Source organism: Scyliorhinus canicula, chromosome 20, assembly GCF_902713615.1.
Source record: "Scyliorhinus canicula chromosome 20, sScyCan1.1, whole genome shotgun sequence".
In the NCBI taxonomy this organism is placed as follows: Eukaryota; Metazoa; Chordata; class Chondrichthyes; order Carcharhiniformes; family Scyliorhinidae; genus Scyliorhinus; species Scyliorhinus canicula.
This window is the reverse complement of record NC_052165.1, coordinates 4,239,483-4,251,219: the sequence shown is the minus strand read 5'-3', so window position 1 is coordinate 4,251,219 and position 11,737 is coordinate 4,239,483. Positions and strand designations below refer to the sequence as shown.

General features: G+C 45.1%; 1 protein-coding gene across 2 annotated transcripts; it reads left to right on the top strand.

Moving 5' to 3' along the window:
* Nucleotides 1-251: 251 nt before the first annotated feature.
* gpr19 (G protein-coupled receptor 19) lies at nucleotides 252-9,780 on the top strand. Of its 2 annotated transcripts, XM_038781213.1 has the most exons (4): nucleotides 252-369; nucleotides 777-944; nucleotides 2,882-3,038; nucleotides 7,742-9,780. In XM_038781213.1, exon 4 carries the CDS (start codon nucleotides 7,761-7,763, stop codon nucleotides 9,003-9,005), a length of 1,245 nt encoding a protein of 414 aa, XP_038637141.1. In that variant the 5' UTR covers nucleotides 252-369; nucleotides 777-944; nucleotides 2,882-3,038; nucleotides 7,742-7,760; the 3' UTR covers nucleotides 9,006-9,780. The 2 variants fall into 2 exon arrangements, with proteins under 2 accessions (XP_038637141.1, XP_038637142.1); XM_038781214.1 differs by having other exon boundaries at nucleotides 255-944; nucleotides 7,745-9,780.
* Nucleotides 9,781-11,737: the final 1,957 nt, after the last annotated feature.

Sequence of the window (11,737 nt, the reverse complement as noted above, 5' to 3'; positions counted from 1 at the left end):
TTGAGGATTTACCACATTGTAGAGTTCGAATAAAGATCGAATTTCACTGATGATTTTTGACCAGACTGAACTATTTCATGTTCGTCTCTATTTGGACAACTTTACCGCAGGGTAACCGCCCTGCTTTGGCAGCGAGATTAGAACTCAGTTGGAATGAAAATAAGAGACTTGCGTGGACATCACGTCGTTCAGGGATTCAGGGTTCCACAAAGCTGTGGCCAGCCCCACTGTGCTGACTGTGGTCATTCCAGGCTAATTCAGGCAGAGTGAGCTCCTCCATACAGCATTCTCACTGGCTGAGGGTTAACCATTGCCTGCTCTGACCCGAAACCCCGGGGTATCTCATCCCCAATATGAGCAAGGAGACAGGTCTGCATTTAAACTTTCCCTTGTGAGTCCGCCCGGGAACTTCCCAGTGGCTTGTGGACAGATTTCAGGATCGCAGCATCCTCGGTGTCCAGCTCTGTCATTGTCACAGCTCCTCAGGAAGACATTCACCGCGCACAGAACCACAAAGCTGAGCTGCTCCCGGTTGGATTGGCTTTGGGAAAGCTTTTTGCCCTCAGGGATGTTTTATTGGAGAGGCTGGAGTGAGACTGGGGGGTGGGAGCTCTCCGCGGTGCTGAATTCACCAACTCTCAATCAGCAGAGCAATGGGCAGGACACTGACATCATTTCAATGTCACTGACATGGAAGTTTGTGTGGGAGGGAATCCTGTCCGTCTGTTTTTCATAAAACCCATTTTTGTAACATCTGAAAAATGATTTTTTTAAAGGATTTTGGAGAAGATCACATGACATCCCCTCCACGTGACCGTCTCTACGCCAGAGGCAAAGACACCAGAACCGTGGCCAGGACCCCACCGACATTTTGTTTCAGTCCCGGGAAAACCCATCCCGGGAGGTGCGGATAGCAGCCTGAGCCCGTGGGAGACCCAGAACAGGTATGCAGGGGGGGAGGGGGTAAGGGGGGGGAGAGTTAGCCTCAGTGCCCAGAGCAGGTAAGCAGGGGGAGGGGGGGAGTTAGCCTCAGTGCCCAGAGCAGGAAAGCGGGGGGGGGGGGGGGGGGTAAGGGGGGGGGAGAGAGTTAGCCTCAGTGCCCAGAGCAGGTAAGCAGGAGGAGGGGGGGGGGGAGTTAGCCTCAGTGCCCAGAGCAGGAAAGCAGGGGGGAGGGGGTAAGGGGGTTAGGGAGTTAGCCTCAGTGCCCAGAGCAGGTAAGCGGGGGAGGGGGGAGAGTTGGCCTCAGTGCCCAGCGCAGGTAAGGGGGGTGGAGAGTTGGCCTCAGTGCCCAGCGCAGGTACGCAGGGAGAGGGGATGGGGCTTTATAAAGAGCTGGGTCCTGGCATATTGACACCACTCTGAGGACGGGAAATCTGAGCGAAGCCGGTTTAACAGTCAAATTAATGAGGGGTTTTGCATTAAGTCCTTTTGAAATTGTGGTGGGAATGAGGGCGGCTTCTGACTAAAGCGGGTATTTCACCTCGCACCGAATTCACAAAAAGGCTATAGACAGGAGGGGTCTTTCTGGCCATCTGCAATACTGCAATCGGTTCGGAAGAAATTTTGACATCTTCTTATTAGAATGACTTCAAATGGTGGTGTAGATCAGAGGTTGGACAGTTAGGTTAGATCAGAGGTTACATGGCTAGGTTAGATCAGAGGTTAGATGGTGAGCTTTGATCAGAGGTTAGATGGTTAGGTTTGATCACAGGTTAGACATGTTTGATCAGAGGTTAGATGGTTAGGTTTGATCAGAGGTTACACAGGTTTGATCAGAGGTTAGGCAGGTTTGATCAGAGGTTAGACAGGTTTGATCACAGGTTAGACATGTTTGATCAGAGGTTAGATGGTTAGGTTTGATCAGAGGTTAGACATGTTTGATCAGAGGTTAGACAGGTTTGATCAGAGGTTAAATGGTTAGGTTTGATCAGAGGTTAGACAGGTTTGATCAGAGGTTAGATGGTTAGGTTTGATCAGAGGTTAGACAGGTTTGATCAGAGGTTACATGGTTAGGTTTGATCAGAGGTTAGACAGGTTTGATCAGAGGTTACATGGTTAGGTTTGATCAGAGGTTAGGTGGTTAGGTTTGATCAGAGGTTACATGGTTAGGTTTGATCAGAGGTTAGACAGGTTTGATCAGAGGTTAGGTGGTTAGGTTTGATCAGAGGTTACATGGTTAGGTTTGATCAGAGGTTAGACAGGTTTGATCAGAGGTTACATGGTTAGGTTTGATCAGAGGTTACATGGTTAGGTTAGATCAGAGGTTAGATGGTGAGGTTTGATCAGAGGTTACATGGTTAGGTTAGATCAGAGGTTAGATGGTGAGGTTTGATCAGAGGTTAGACAGGTTTGATCAGAGGTTAGGTGGTTAGGTTTGATCAGAGGTTAGACAGGTTTGATCAGAGGTTAGACAGGTTTGATCAGAGGTTACATGGTTAGGTTTGATCAGAGGTTCGACAGGTTTGATCAGAGGTTAGGTGGTTAGGTTTGATCAGAGGTTAGACAGGTTTGATCCGAGGTTAGACAGGTTTGATCAGAGGTTACATGGTTAGGTTTGATCAGAGGTTACATGGTTAGGTTTGATCAGAGATCAGTTACATGGCGAGATTTGATCCACCAATTATTTTGCCAAAATCTCAATCGATCGGGGTTTTTGGCCAGGAGGAGAATGTGATGTCCGAGTTGTAATTCCAAACAGCAGAAGAAACAGTCTTTCCCTCGGCAAGCCCTGGATTCTAGTAGCCAGGTCCGTCTCTTCTGTGTCACAAGCAGGATTTTAAGAGTTAAATGTGAACTCCGGGCGGTTTAGCCTTGGCAGGAGAGACCGTGTTCGGGTTTATTTGTTAATGTGGTATTCCTGACCGATACCAATTGTTTCCAGAGGCCGAACCAGCAAAGGGAAAAAGCGGAGAACTTGCATTATGAGTTTGCAATGATCCTGTGGCGTCAGATGCAAAAACCTCGACCCCAAATTAAAACTGGAACTTTAAATCGTCAAAAACTCAATTGGAAAATTGGAGATCTTGTCAATTTACCAGGTGAGAGAATTAATAAAACGGAATGTATTTGTATCCGGGAGTTTTACCTTTGCACTGGACTCTTGTAGAGTTATACGCTAAACGCAAACTGTTTTTCTCTACATATATTTTTAGATCTGGTTGCCAATGATTTATTCTGAGCCATTATACTAGGATTTAGAATTACCACAATACAATACTTCTCTTCCGATGTATACTCTTTTCAATAATGCAATGTTTCATTAAATATAAATAACAGTATTGCAATCATAAATGAACTGTGTAGCTACTGCCCGACAGCTTTAACATTAACCTGCGGCCCATTGTCCCAATACTCAGATTTGTAACTTCAATGTTGGGTGAAAATTGGGGGTGATTTCCTCAGACCACTTCATCACAAAGTGTCTACGAATAAATGTCATTACCATTCGACCTGTCTGAATTTATCTATCGAGATGCCCATCTGTGCCCCGCCGCTTCCAGGTGGATTGGTCATTTCAGGGTTTTAGCCTCCAGTCTTCTGTCCGAATTTCATTCCAAGTGTTTTTCATTGAACTCACCGCTGTCAGTACCGGAGCTATCGGTTTGAGCCTGTGATCTCACGGTGTGCAGTACTATCATAGGTAACCCTTCCTGCACCATTTACTGCCAGATCAACAAGGAGTCCATTCCAAGGTCAAACCCCTTTGCAGATCGAAGAGCTCAAATTTCTCACTGTTTTGCTTATCACTGGAGCCTTTGATGTCTTCCGCATCAGCTCCTGAGATTTATTGCCCACTTTGTTTCTTGGCAACCACAACTGGACCTAGTTGTCAAGGTTTGGTCTGACCATAGAACTCCACCAATCCACCATGACTGAGATCCGGCTGATGTGACTCTCACACATTCTTTATTAATCAGCTTCTTTGTATCTGTTGACCAACTGGAGCCCGGAATCCACTAAGATTCCTCGGTTTGTTTCAATTGCATCCTTTAGCTATTTCCATTATAATTGTGTGGCTCCGGTTTCCTCCCTATGAACAATACATTATATTCTCGTCAGGGTGAAATTACCGTTCATGGACCCGCGCTGCTATTTTGTTTAATCCATTCTGTGTTTTTGAAGCTGCCTCTTCGGATTCCACTACCCACCTCGTTTGCTGATATTTGGAAGGTGGACACCTCGCGTTGTCATTGGCACCATGGTTGTTTCTGCATCGAATCCGAGAGTGACCATTCAGTGCTTCCTCTGCAATAATACATAGAAACATACATAGAAAATAGAACAGGAGGAGTCCATTCGGCCCTCCGAGCCTGCTTCGCCATTCATTATAATCATGGCTATTCATCAAGTTCAGAACCCCGATCCCGCCTTCCCCCCATATCCCTGATCCCTTTAGCCCTGAGAGCTGTATCTAATTTCTTCTTGAAATGACACAATGGGCGCGATTCTCCGCTGCCCACGACGGGTCGGAGAATAGCGGGAGGGCCTTCCCGACAATTTTCACGGCCTCCCGCTATTCTCCCCCCCCCCCCCCCCCACCTCCGGCCGCCCCCCGACATGAATCGCTGCTCGCCGTTTTTTACGGCGAACAGCGATTCTCCGCAAGCTGATGGGCCGAATACCGCGGAGTTTATGGCCGTTTTCACGGCCGCGATCACACCGGCTTTCAGCGTTCGTGAAAACGGCCACAAAGTGCCGTCCCGGACAACCATGGCACCGATTGGCACGGCAGCACCACAGCTGTGCCAAGGGTGGCATGGGCCTGCGATCGGTGGGCACCGATCGCGGGCAGCAGGTCTGATACCCACGCACTATTTGTTCTTCTGCCGCCCCGTAGGATCAGTCCGCGGGGCGGCTGAGGGGCATGACGGCCCGCGCATGCGCGGGTTTGACGCGTCTGCGTGATGACGCCATCCGCGCATGCGCGGGTTGGAGCCGTCCAACCCACGCATGCGCGGCCCTACATCACCATGCGCGTCAGCCGTCGTGACACTTGGCGTGCGGACTTAGTGACGGTCGCTAAGGCCGTGATGCCGTGCTTCACGGGGCCCCGCTGCTAGCCCCGCCCAGGGGGGAGAATCGGGTCCCGGGAGGGGGCGCGGAGGCTGCCGTGAAACACGGCCAGTTTCACGGCAGCCTTTACGACTCGCCGCATTTGCGGAGAATCGTGCCCCAAGTTTTGGCCTCAACTACTTTCTGTGGTAGCGAATTCCACAGATTCACCACTCTCTGGGTGAAGAAATTTCTCCTCACCTCAGTCCTAAAAGGTTTACCCCTTATTCTCAAACTATGCCCCCTAGTTAGTTCCGGACCCCCCCCCCCCCCCCCCCCCCCCCCCCCCGCCACTTGGTCAGAGCACCTTATTCTTTTCTCTGTCAGATAATTTATTGTCCATTCCATCAAACCCCCATTACTTTGTACTTAGGCTTTTTGCTGCACAATTTTATCAAATACCTGTGGAATTAAGTACAAAATGTCCTAGCGTTTACCAGAGTCCAATTGGATTGGTCATTCACATTCATGTCTTCTGACGCTGCAGTTTACTGGGGTCATTATCTGCAGAGAATCTTCAGATTTTTTTCATTACAAACAATTTGGTTATTTCATGTAACACCAATTTATCCAAAACAATGCTGGTATAAATTTTGTGCCATCAACTGCTTAATCATCTAAGACTACGCCAATATAATTGCTTGGAAAATTCTTGGACCAATATACAAGATGATTACCCCTGACATGTTACATTGTTTAATATGAAGCATTTGATTAATCATTTCCCCCTTGTGATCCCGATGAGTAGAATTGGTGAGGTTGATGGTGAAGTGTGACAGCACAGAATTAATTTCAAATATTGTGGTATGTCAGTTTTGGATTGTGGAGTGGAATGCGAAAAAAATCAAAAAGAATCATGGAAACTTGGAGAATGAGAACAAATGCAATACGGGGAAATGTGATAGAGTAATGTTCGAAACTTTTGAGTTCCAATGTTATTGTCCGGATTCTGAAGTTGTCAGTTCTACTTTGAGAAACAGAACATTTGTGAGTCACACAAGAATGGCAACATAACCACATTTATAGCCAGGTATTTTGTACCTGTCCACCTTTTGTACAAGACTCTATTTATACTGTCACTGTTACGCTGATGCAAGACCAGGTCCCACTCTGTGCCCCAGGAGACTGCTTGAATTCTATACTGAGTGGAGTTTAAATCTATTGGGATGTCATTTGTCTGTTGAATCTCCCCGGCATTTTATGTATTTAAATTTTAATGTCTTCTTCTAAAAATGAAAAGTCACTGGAGAATGATTTCAGCTGACATATATAAACCTGTATCCACTTTGCTGCTGTGGAGAATGAGTCACCGACTGCAGTTTAACTTTGGTCTCCTTCTACCGGTCAATTGATGGCGTAATATAACTATAGCGGCTGCACAATGAGCAATGATACCCGTTTTCTCACCCCTGAATATATTTATATTTTGATGCTTACAATGTCTGGTGGATCAATTGCATTGCAAATTTTATGTTGAGGTTTGGCATAAATGCAAAGCATGTGATGTATTTCACATATAAAGTCACTTCAAAGTGACCATAAAACCATCTCCAGAAAATAATCTCATATTGGATTAGCTTCCAAACTGCGGCCGGCTCGTTACAAGATAATCCAAAGCCACATTTAGAAAGGATCTCAAGGCCAAATGGGCCATTTGGGAATGCTGCAAATCTCAGTTTTCATATTTATGATATTAGCTAATACAGTAGTCCGTAGTACATTTAGTAACATCAAAATGTAACATCCCTCTGAATGCAGGTAAGGAAGCATCGGGAGATATATGGAAAGGCCTCTGTGCAGGGAAACAGTGTGGGAGATGTGAATCTAATTTATGTCTGTCAATGCCTCATCCATGTGTGGGATACAGGAGACAGATTGGTATTGTACCTGTAATTTCATCATCTTTTCAGATTGACCTAATATATTGGCATATTGTCAAAACAGCCAAGAGTAAGGGGATAAAACTACCCACTAACAGTGGCCAATTATTCAACAATATTAAATTACCAATAATAAGCAGTAGCAAGCGTTCTAATCTAATTGAAATAAAGAGTTCTTTTATATATAGTGCTTGTCACAACCACACAAGGTCACAAAGCACTTTACTGCTAATGAAATACTTTTAAATAACTCCCCTGATCTTCTTTGAACCAGCTCTATGGGATCTTTTATATCTACACAAGGCAGATAGGGCCTCAGTTTAAGGTTACATCTGAAAGACTGCACCCCTGATAGTGCAGCACTCTACTGTCCTTTTAGTCTTGATGTTTGTGCCCAAGCATTGGAATAGGACTTGAACCTGGAATCTGGTGATGCAGAAGTGCTACCAAGGGAGCCATGGCTGACACTCGAGAACACAAACATTGCCAATGCAGGATGGACCCTGTCAAACCCGTTTATGTTCCAGAATACAGGAAGCATCATTGGCTTGAGAATATTTGATACTTACACTAAGCATTCACAAATTCTGTTCAACACTAACCCAGTTTATTGCTTGAAGTTTCTTTGTGGCATCAATGATCTGGTGAAAAATTAATAATTGCTTCTTTATGATTTTAATGTAAGTAAGGGTATTTGTTCAATTCAAACTGTTGCTTTTAGAAATGCATTATTAAAGATATTTTGATGTCAAATGTAAAGCTTTTTAATTGTTCTAATGTAACATAACTGTTCTGATCTTTGTCTTCAGAAGTTGTCTTGTTCAAAACATGAATATGGTGTTAGCCGAAGAAATTCCAAATATGACACCCTCCATTATAATCCCAATGGCTACAACTTCAGCTAATTCCAGTGAAATATTAAACACACCATCTGACGGTAGTGGAGAGCAGTTTGAACTCAATGGACAGGTTCGGACAAAAATATATAACACTACATATCAGGAGGTCACGACAGGGGAAATCGTTGCTGTCAGCGTCATTTTTGGTGTGATGTGGCTAGTTGCATTGCTTGGCAACTCGCTGGTTTGCCTTGTGATCCACAGGAGTAGGAGGACACAATCGACCACCAACTACTTTGTGGTGTCAATGGCGTGTGCAGATCTGCTCATCAGTGTGGCCAGCACTCCCTTTGTCCTTCTACATTTTACCACAGGGAGGTGGATGTTGGGAGATGTCATGTGTAAACTGGTTCGGTATATTCAATACCTCACTCCTGGAGTCCAGATCTATGTCCTTCTCTCCATCTGCGTGGACAGATTTTACACTATCGTGTATCCTTTGAGTTTCAAAGTGTCCAGGGAGAAAGCCAAAAAGATGATTGCCGCTTCCTGGATCTTTGATGCTGCGTTTGTGTCCCCCACTTTGTTTTTGTATGGCACAGAAGGTGGCACCTGTAATTTGTTTCTGCCCCAGTCTTGGAGTGGCGTTGTCTATGGAACTGTTCATCTGTTGGTGGGATTTCTGGTTCCATCTGTCCTCATCATACTCTTTTACCAAAAGGTCATCAAGTACATTTGGAGAATTGGTACAGATGGCAGGACTGTGAGGAGGACAATGAACATTGTACCCAGAACCAAGGTTAAAACAATCAAGATGTTTTTGATATTAAATGGCATGTTTTTGTTGTCTTGGTTTCCTTTTTATGTGGTTCAGATCTGGCAACCAGATCAGATCGATTACACAACGTGTTCGGCACTTTTTCTATCTATTGCACTGGTGTCTTTCAGCTCTTCAGCATCTAAACCCAGCCTCTATTCAATCTTTAATGCAAATTTCAGGCGTGGAATGAAGGAGACTTTCTGCATGTCATCAATGAAATGTTACCGTAGCAATGCATACACCATCACTACTAGTTCCAGGATGGCAAAAAACAATTATGTTGGGATCACAGAGATCCCTGCACCCACAAAAACCATTACCAAAGATACAATATATGAAACATTTGACAGAGAAGCAAGAGAGAAAAAGCTTGCATGGCCTATAAATTCAAACCCTCCAAATACATTTGTGTAATTAATCTTCATTTGATGGCTCCATTGCACCATTAGAAATAAGAGACTTATACATGAAATCATAAAAGATGAGAAGGCCACTAAACCTACTGAAAATCATCCCAATTCAATTCTTCCATCATAGCATCGAACTGTAATTTTAAAAGCTAGTTTTAAAAGTAATGACTAGTTTGTAAGAGGCCATATACTACACACAATCCTAAACTCCACTGTGATTGCATCAGCTATTTAAAATAAGTTATGACATTTCTTTAAATGACTGCACCAAGTGCAAAGTGGGTGCTTCAACCAGAAAAACTGCTCTGCAGTTCAATATCGTGGACATGTCATTGAATTTCATGGTATTTTGAATGTTACTCATACCAGGTGGTGTTTGCCAAAATGTAATCAATAAACATTTGAGTAACATTTATGTTGTTCAACTGTTGCTGTGTGTAAATTGCAATGCAAATATTATTTATTTTGTTTAAGAACATGCTATCAGAATACACTAACCAATGACTAGTGAAGCAATATAGTAATGGTAACCCTGTGAAACGGTGAATATATACATAATGTCAGTAAGCATTTTTCTGCAGATCTTAGTTTAGTTTTTCATTGGACTGCTGTGGTACTTACTTTGCATTCATGGAATTATTGTCTAGCAGCTAAAATGTTCATACTCATAACCTATGGACTGCACATAAATTGGGCTGGATACTTGAACATGTATTATTATAACATCTTTTGGTCAAATAAGCTTTCATCGTGTTGGTCATAAAGTGAATGACATAAGATATTCAAGAGCCACCTTTTTACTTTCAGCAAACTGATGTTTTAAAATCTGAATTTGATTTTCTTTAAAGGTCTGTTCTACAATAATAATTTCTGATCCTTGTCCCAATATTGCATACAATACATATACTGGCTTTCTCTGATAGCTTGGGCCAATGCCAGATCAGTCGTGTCTCCCCGGATTGTGGGTCCGTGGCAATCACTCACACTGCCACTGGCAGGTGTAAGATTGGAATGTTTGTTTCTATTTAATGGAAAGTTATTAAGAAAATTAAGTTTTGATAGATTACATGAGTAAAGATATACAATAGAACACACCATTAAATTAATAAACTAAAGTAGTTGACAGGACAGAGGCATAATTACTTTTGCCCTGACATAGTGTTTTGAAATTGACAGATATGAAAATAACACTATTGCTCAGAATTAATTCAGACCAATGCAAATTTGTGAGCACATCAAAGCAAGAGATGTGTGACCAGCTTCAACAGATCACTTTTACCAGGGGCAGTATAACTCCAAAAATAACTATGAAGATAACCAGGCATTCTAATAGACCGCCAAGGAACTTCATAAAATTAACATTCTCAGTGTGATGAAACAAGCAATATAACCCCTCTATCAAGCCCATCAAATTCCACTTGTGCATGGTTACCCAATCATGTGCCACTTGAATCTCCAGCTACCCAAATTTAACAGTGGCCACCTTGAATGACAAGGCCCCCAAAAAAAGCACAGATATCTGAGAGGTGTACAGCTGGCGGACATTAGGGATAACAAAGATCAAGGTTGAAAACGATGATAGAATTTTAAGAGTGCAGTTTAACTGAGAGTCAATGTAAGTCAGCAAGCACAGGGTTTAATGGGTGAACAGTGATGTACCATCAATTGGACTCGAGACACGATGAAGATCCAAACTGTGGCTTTAATCAGCCAGTTGTTAGCCCGGTGGTCGACTACAGAGAAAGGCCGACCGCTGGGAAACCTGGGTACTTATACCCCGCCTCGGAAGCGGGGTCTACTTGCCTCTTGACCAATTGGTGAGCAGTCACAGGACTAGTCCCAGCCAATCGGACGAGAGGCACATGACCATCCAGAGCCAATGGGGAACCAATGCTCTGCACCAATGACAGTGCTCACATTCGTACGACCACATTTACCCCTTGTGGAGAAAGAAAGCGGGGGGGGGTGTAAGTGGAAGAGGGGGTGGGGGGGGGGGGGGGTCCGAGGACTGGTGGTATGAGCAGCGAAAGTCGAGAAAGGTGGGCTGCCCACTGGCTCGTGGCAACAAAAAAAAATACTACTACTAACTTAAGGTGCAACAGAATAACAACAAAGTCCAAAAAAATGTCCCATGGTTGCATCAGAGGGAGACGATCAGCCTGTCGGGTGCCCGTGGTGTTCTGGAGGACCGTCGCAGTGGAGCCGGTGACGTCGGGCCGATGGTCGTCCTTGCCTCCGGGAGCGTCGGTCGTAGATGTGTCTCCGTACCCCGGGCCGGTGGTGGAGAGGCTGTAATCGGGGGAGAGGGGGCATGTGCGCTGGTTCGTGGGGGCGCGGGGTGCGCTGGGGGGAATTGGTGTTGGGGGGGAGGTGTTAATGTAGGGGGGGGAGGCCGCACGCCGGCGGGTGCCAGGTCCCGGAGCGAGACCGTATCCTGCCGACCGTCAGGATACTCCAGGTACGCATACTGCGGGTTGGCGTGGAGTAACTGGACTCGCTCAACCAACGGGTCAGACTTGTGCACCCGCACATGCTTCCGGAGCAGGATGGGCCCGGGAGTGGCCAGCCAGGTCGGGAGAGGGGATCCTGAGGACGACTTCCTGGGGAAAATGAGAAGATGTTCATGAAGTGTTTGATTAGTGGTAGTACAGAGGAGAGACCGGATTGAGTGAAGGGCGTCGGGGATGACCTCTTGCCAACGGGCAATGGGGAGATCTCTGGACCGTAGGGCCAGCA

Coding starts and splice junctions, on each gene's coding strand:
- gpr19 (XM_038781213.1), top strand. CDS start 7,761: ATGAATATGGTGTTAGCCGAAGAAATTCCAAATATGACACCCTCCATT.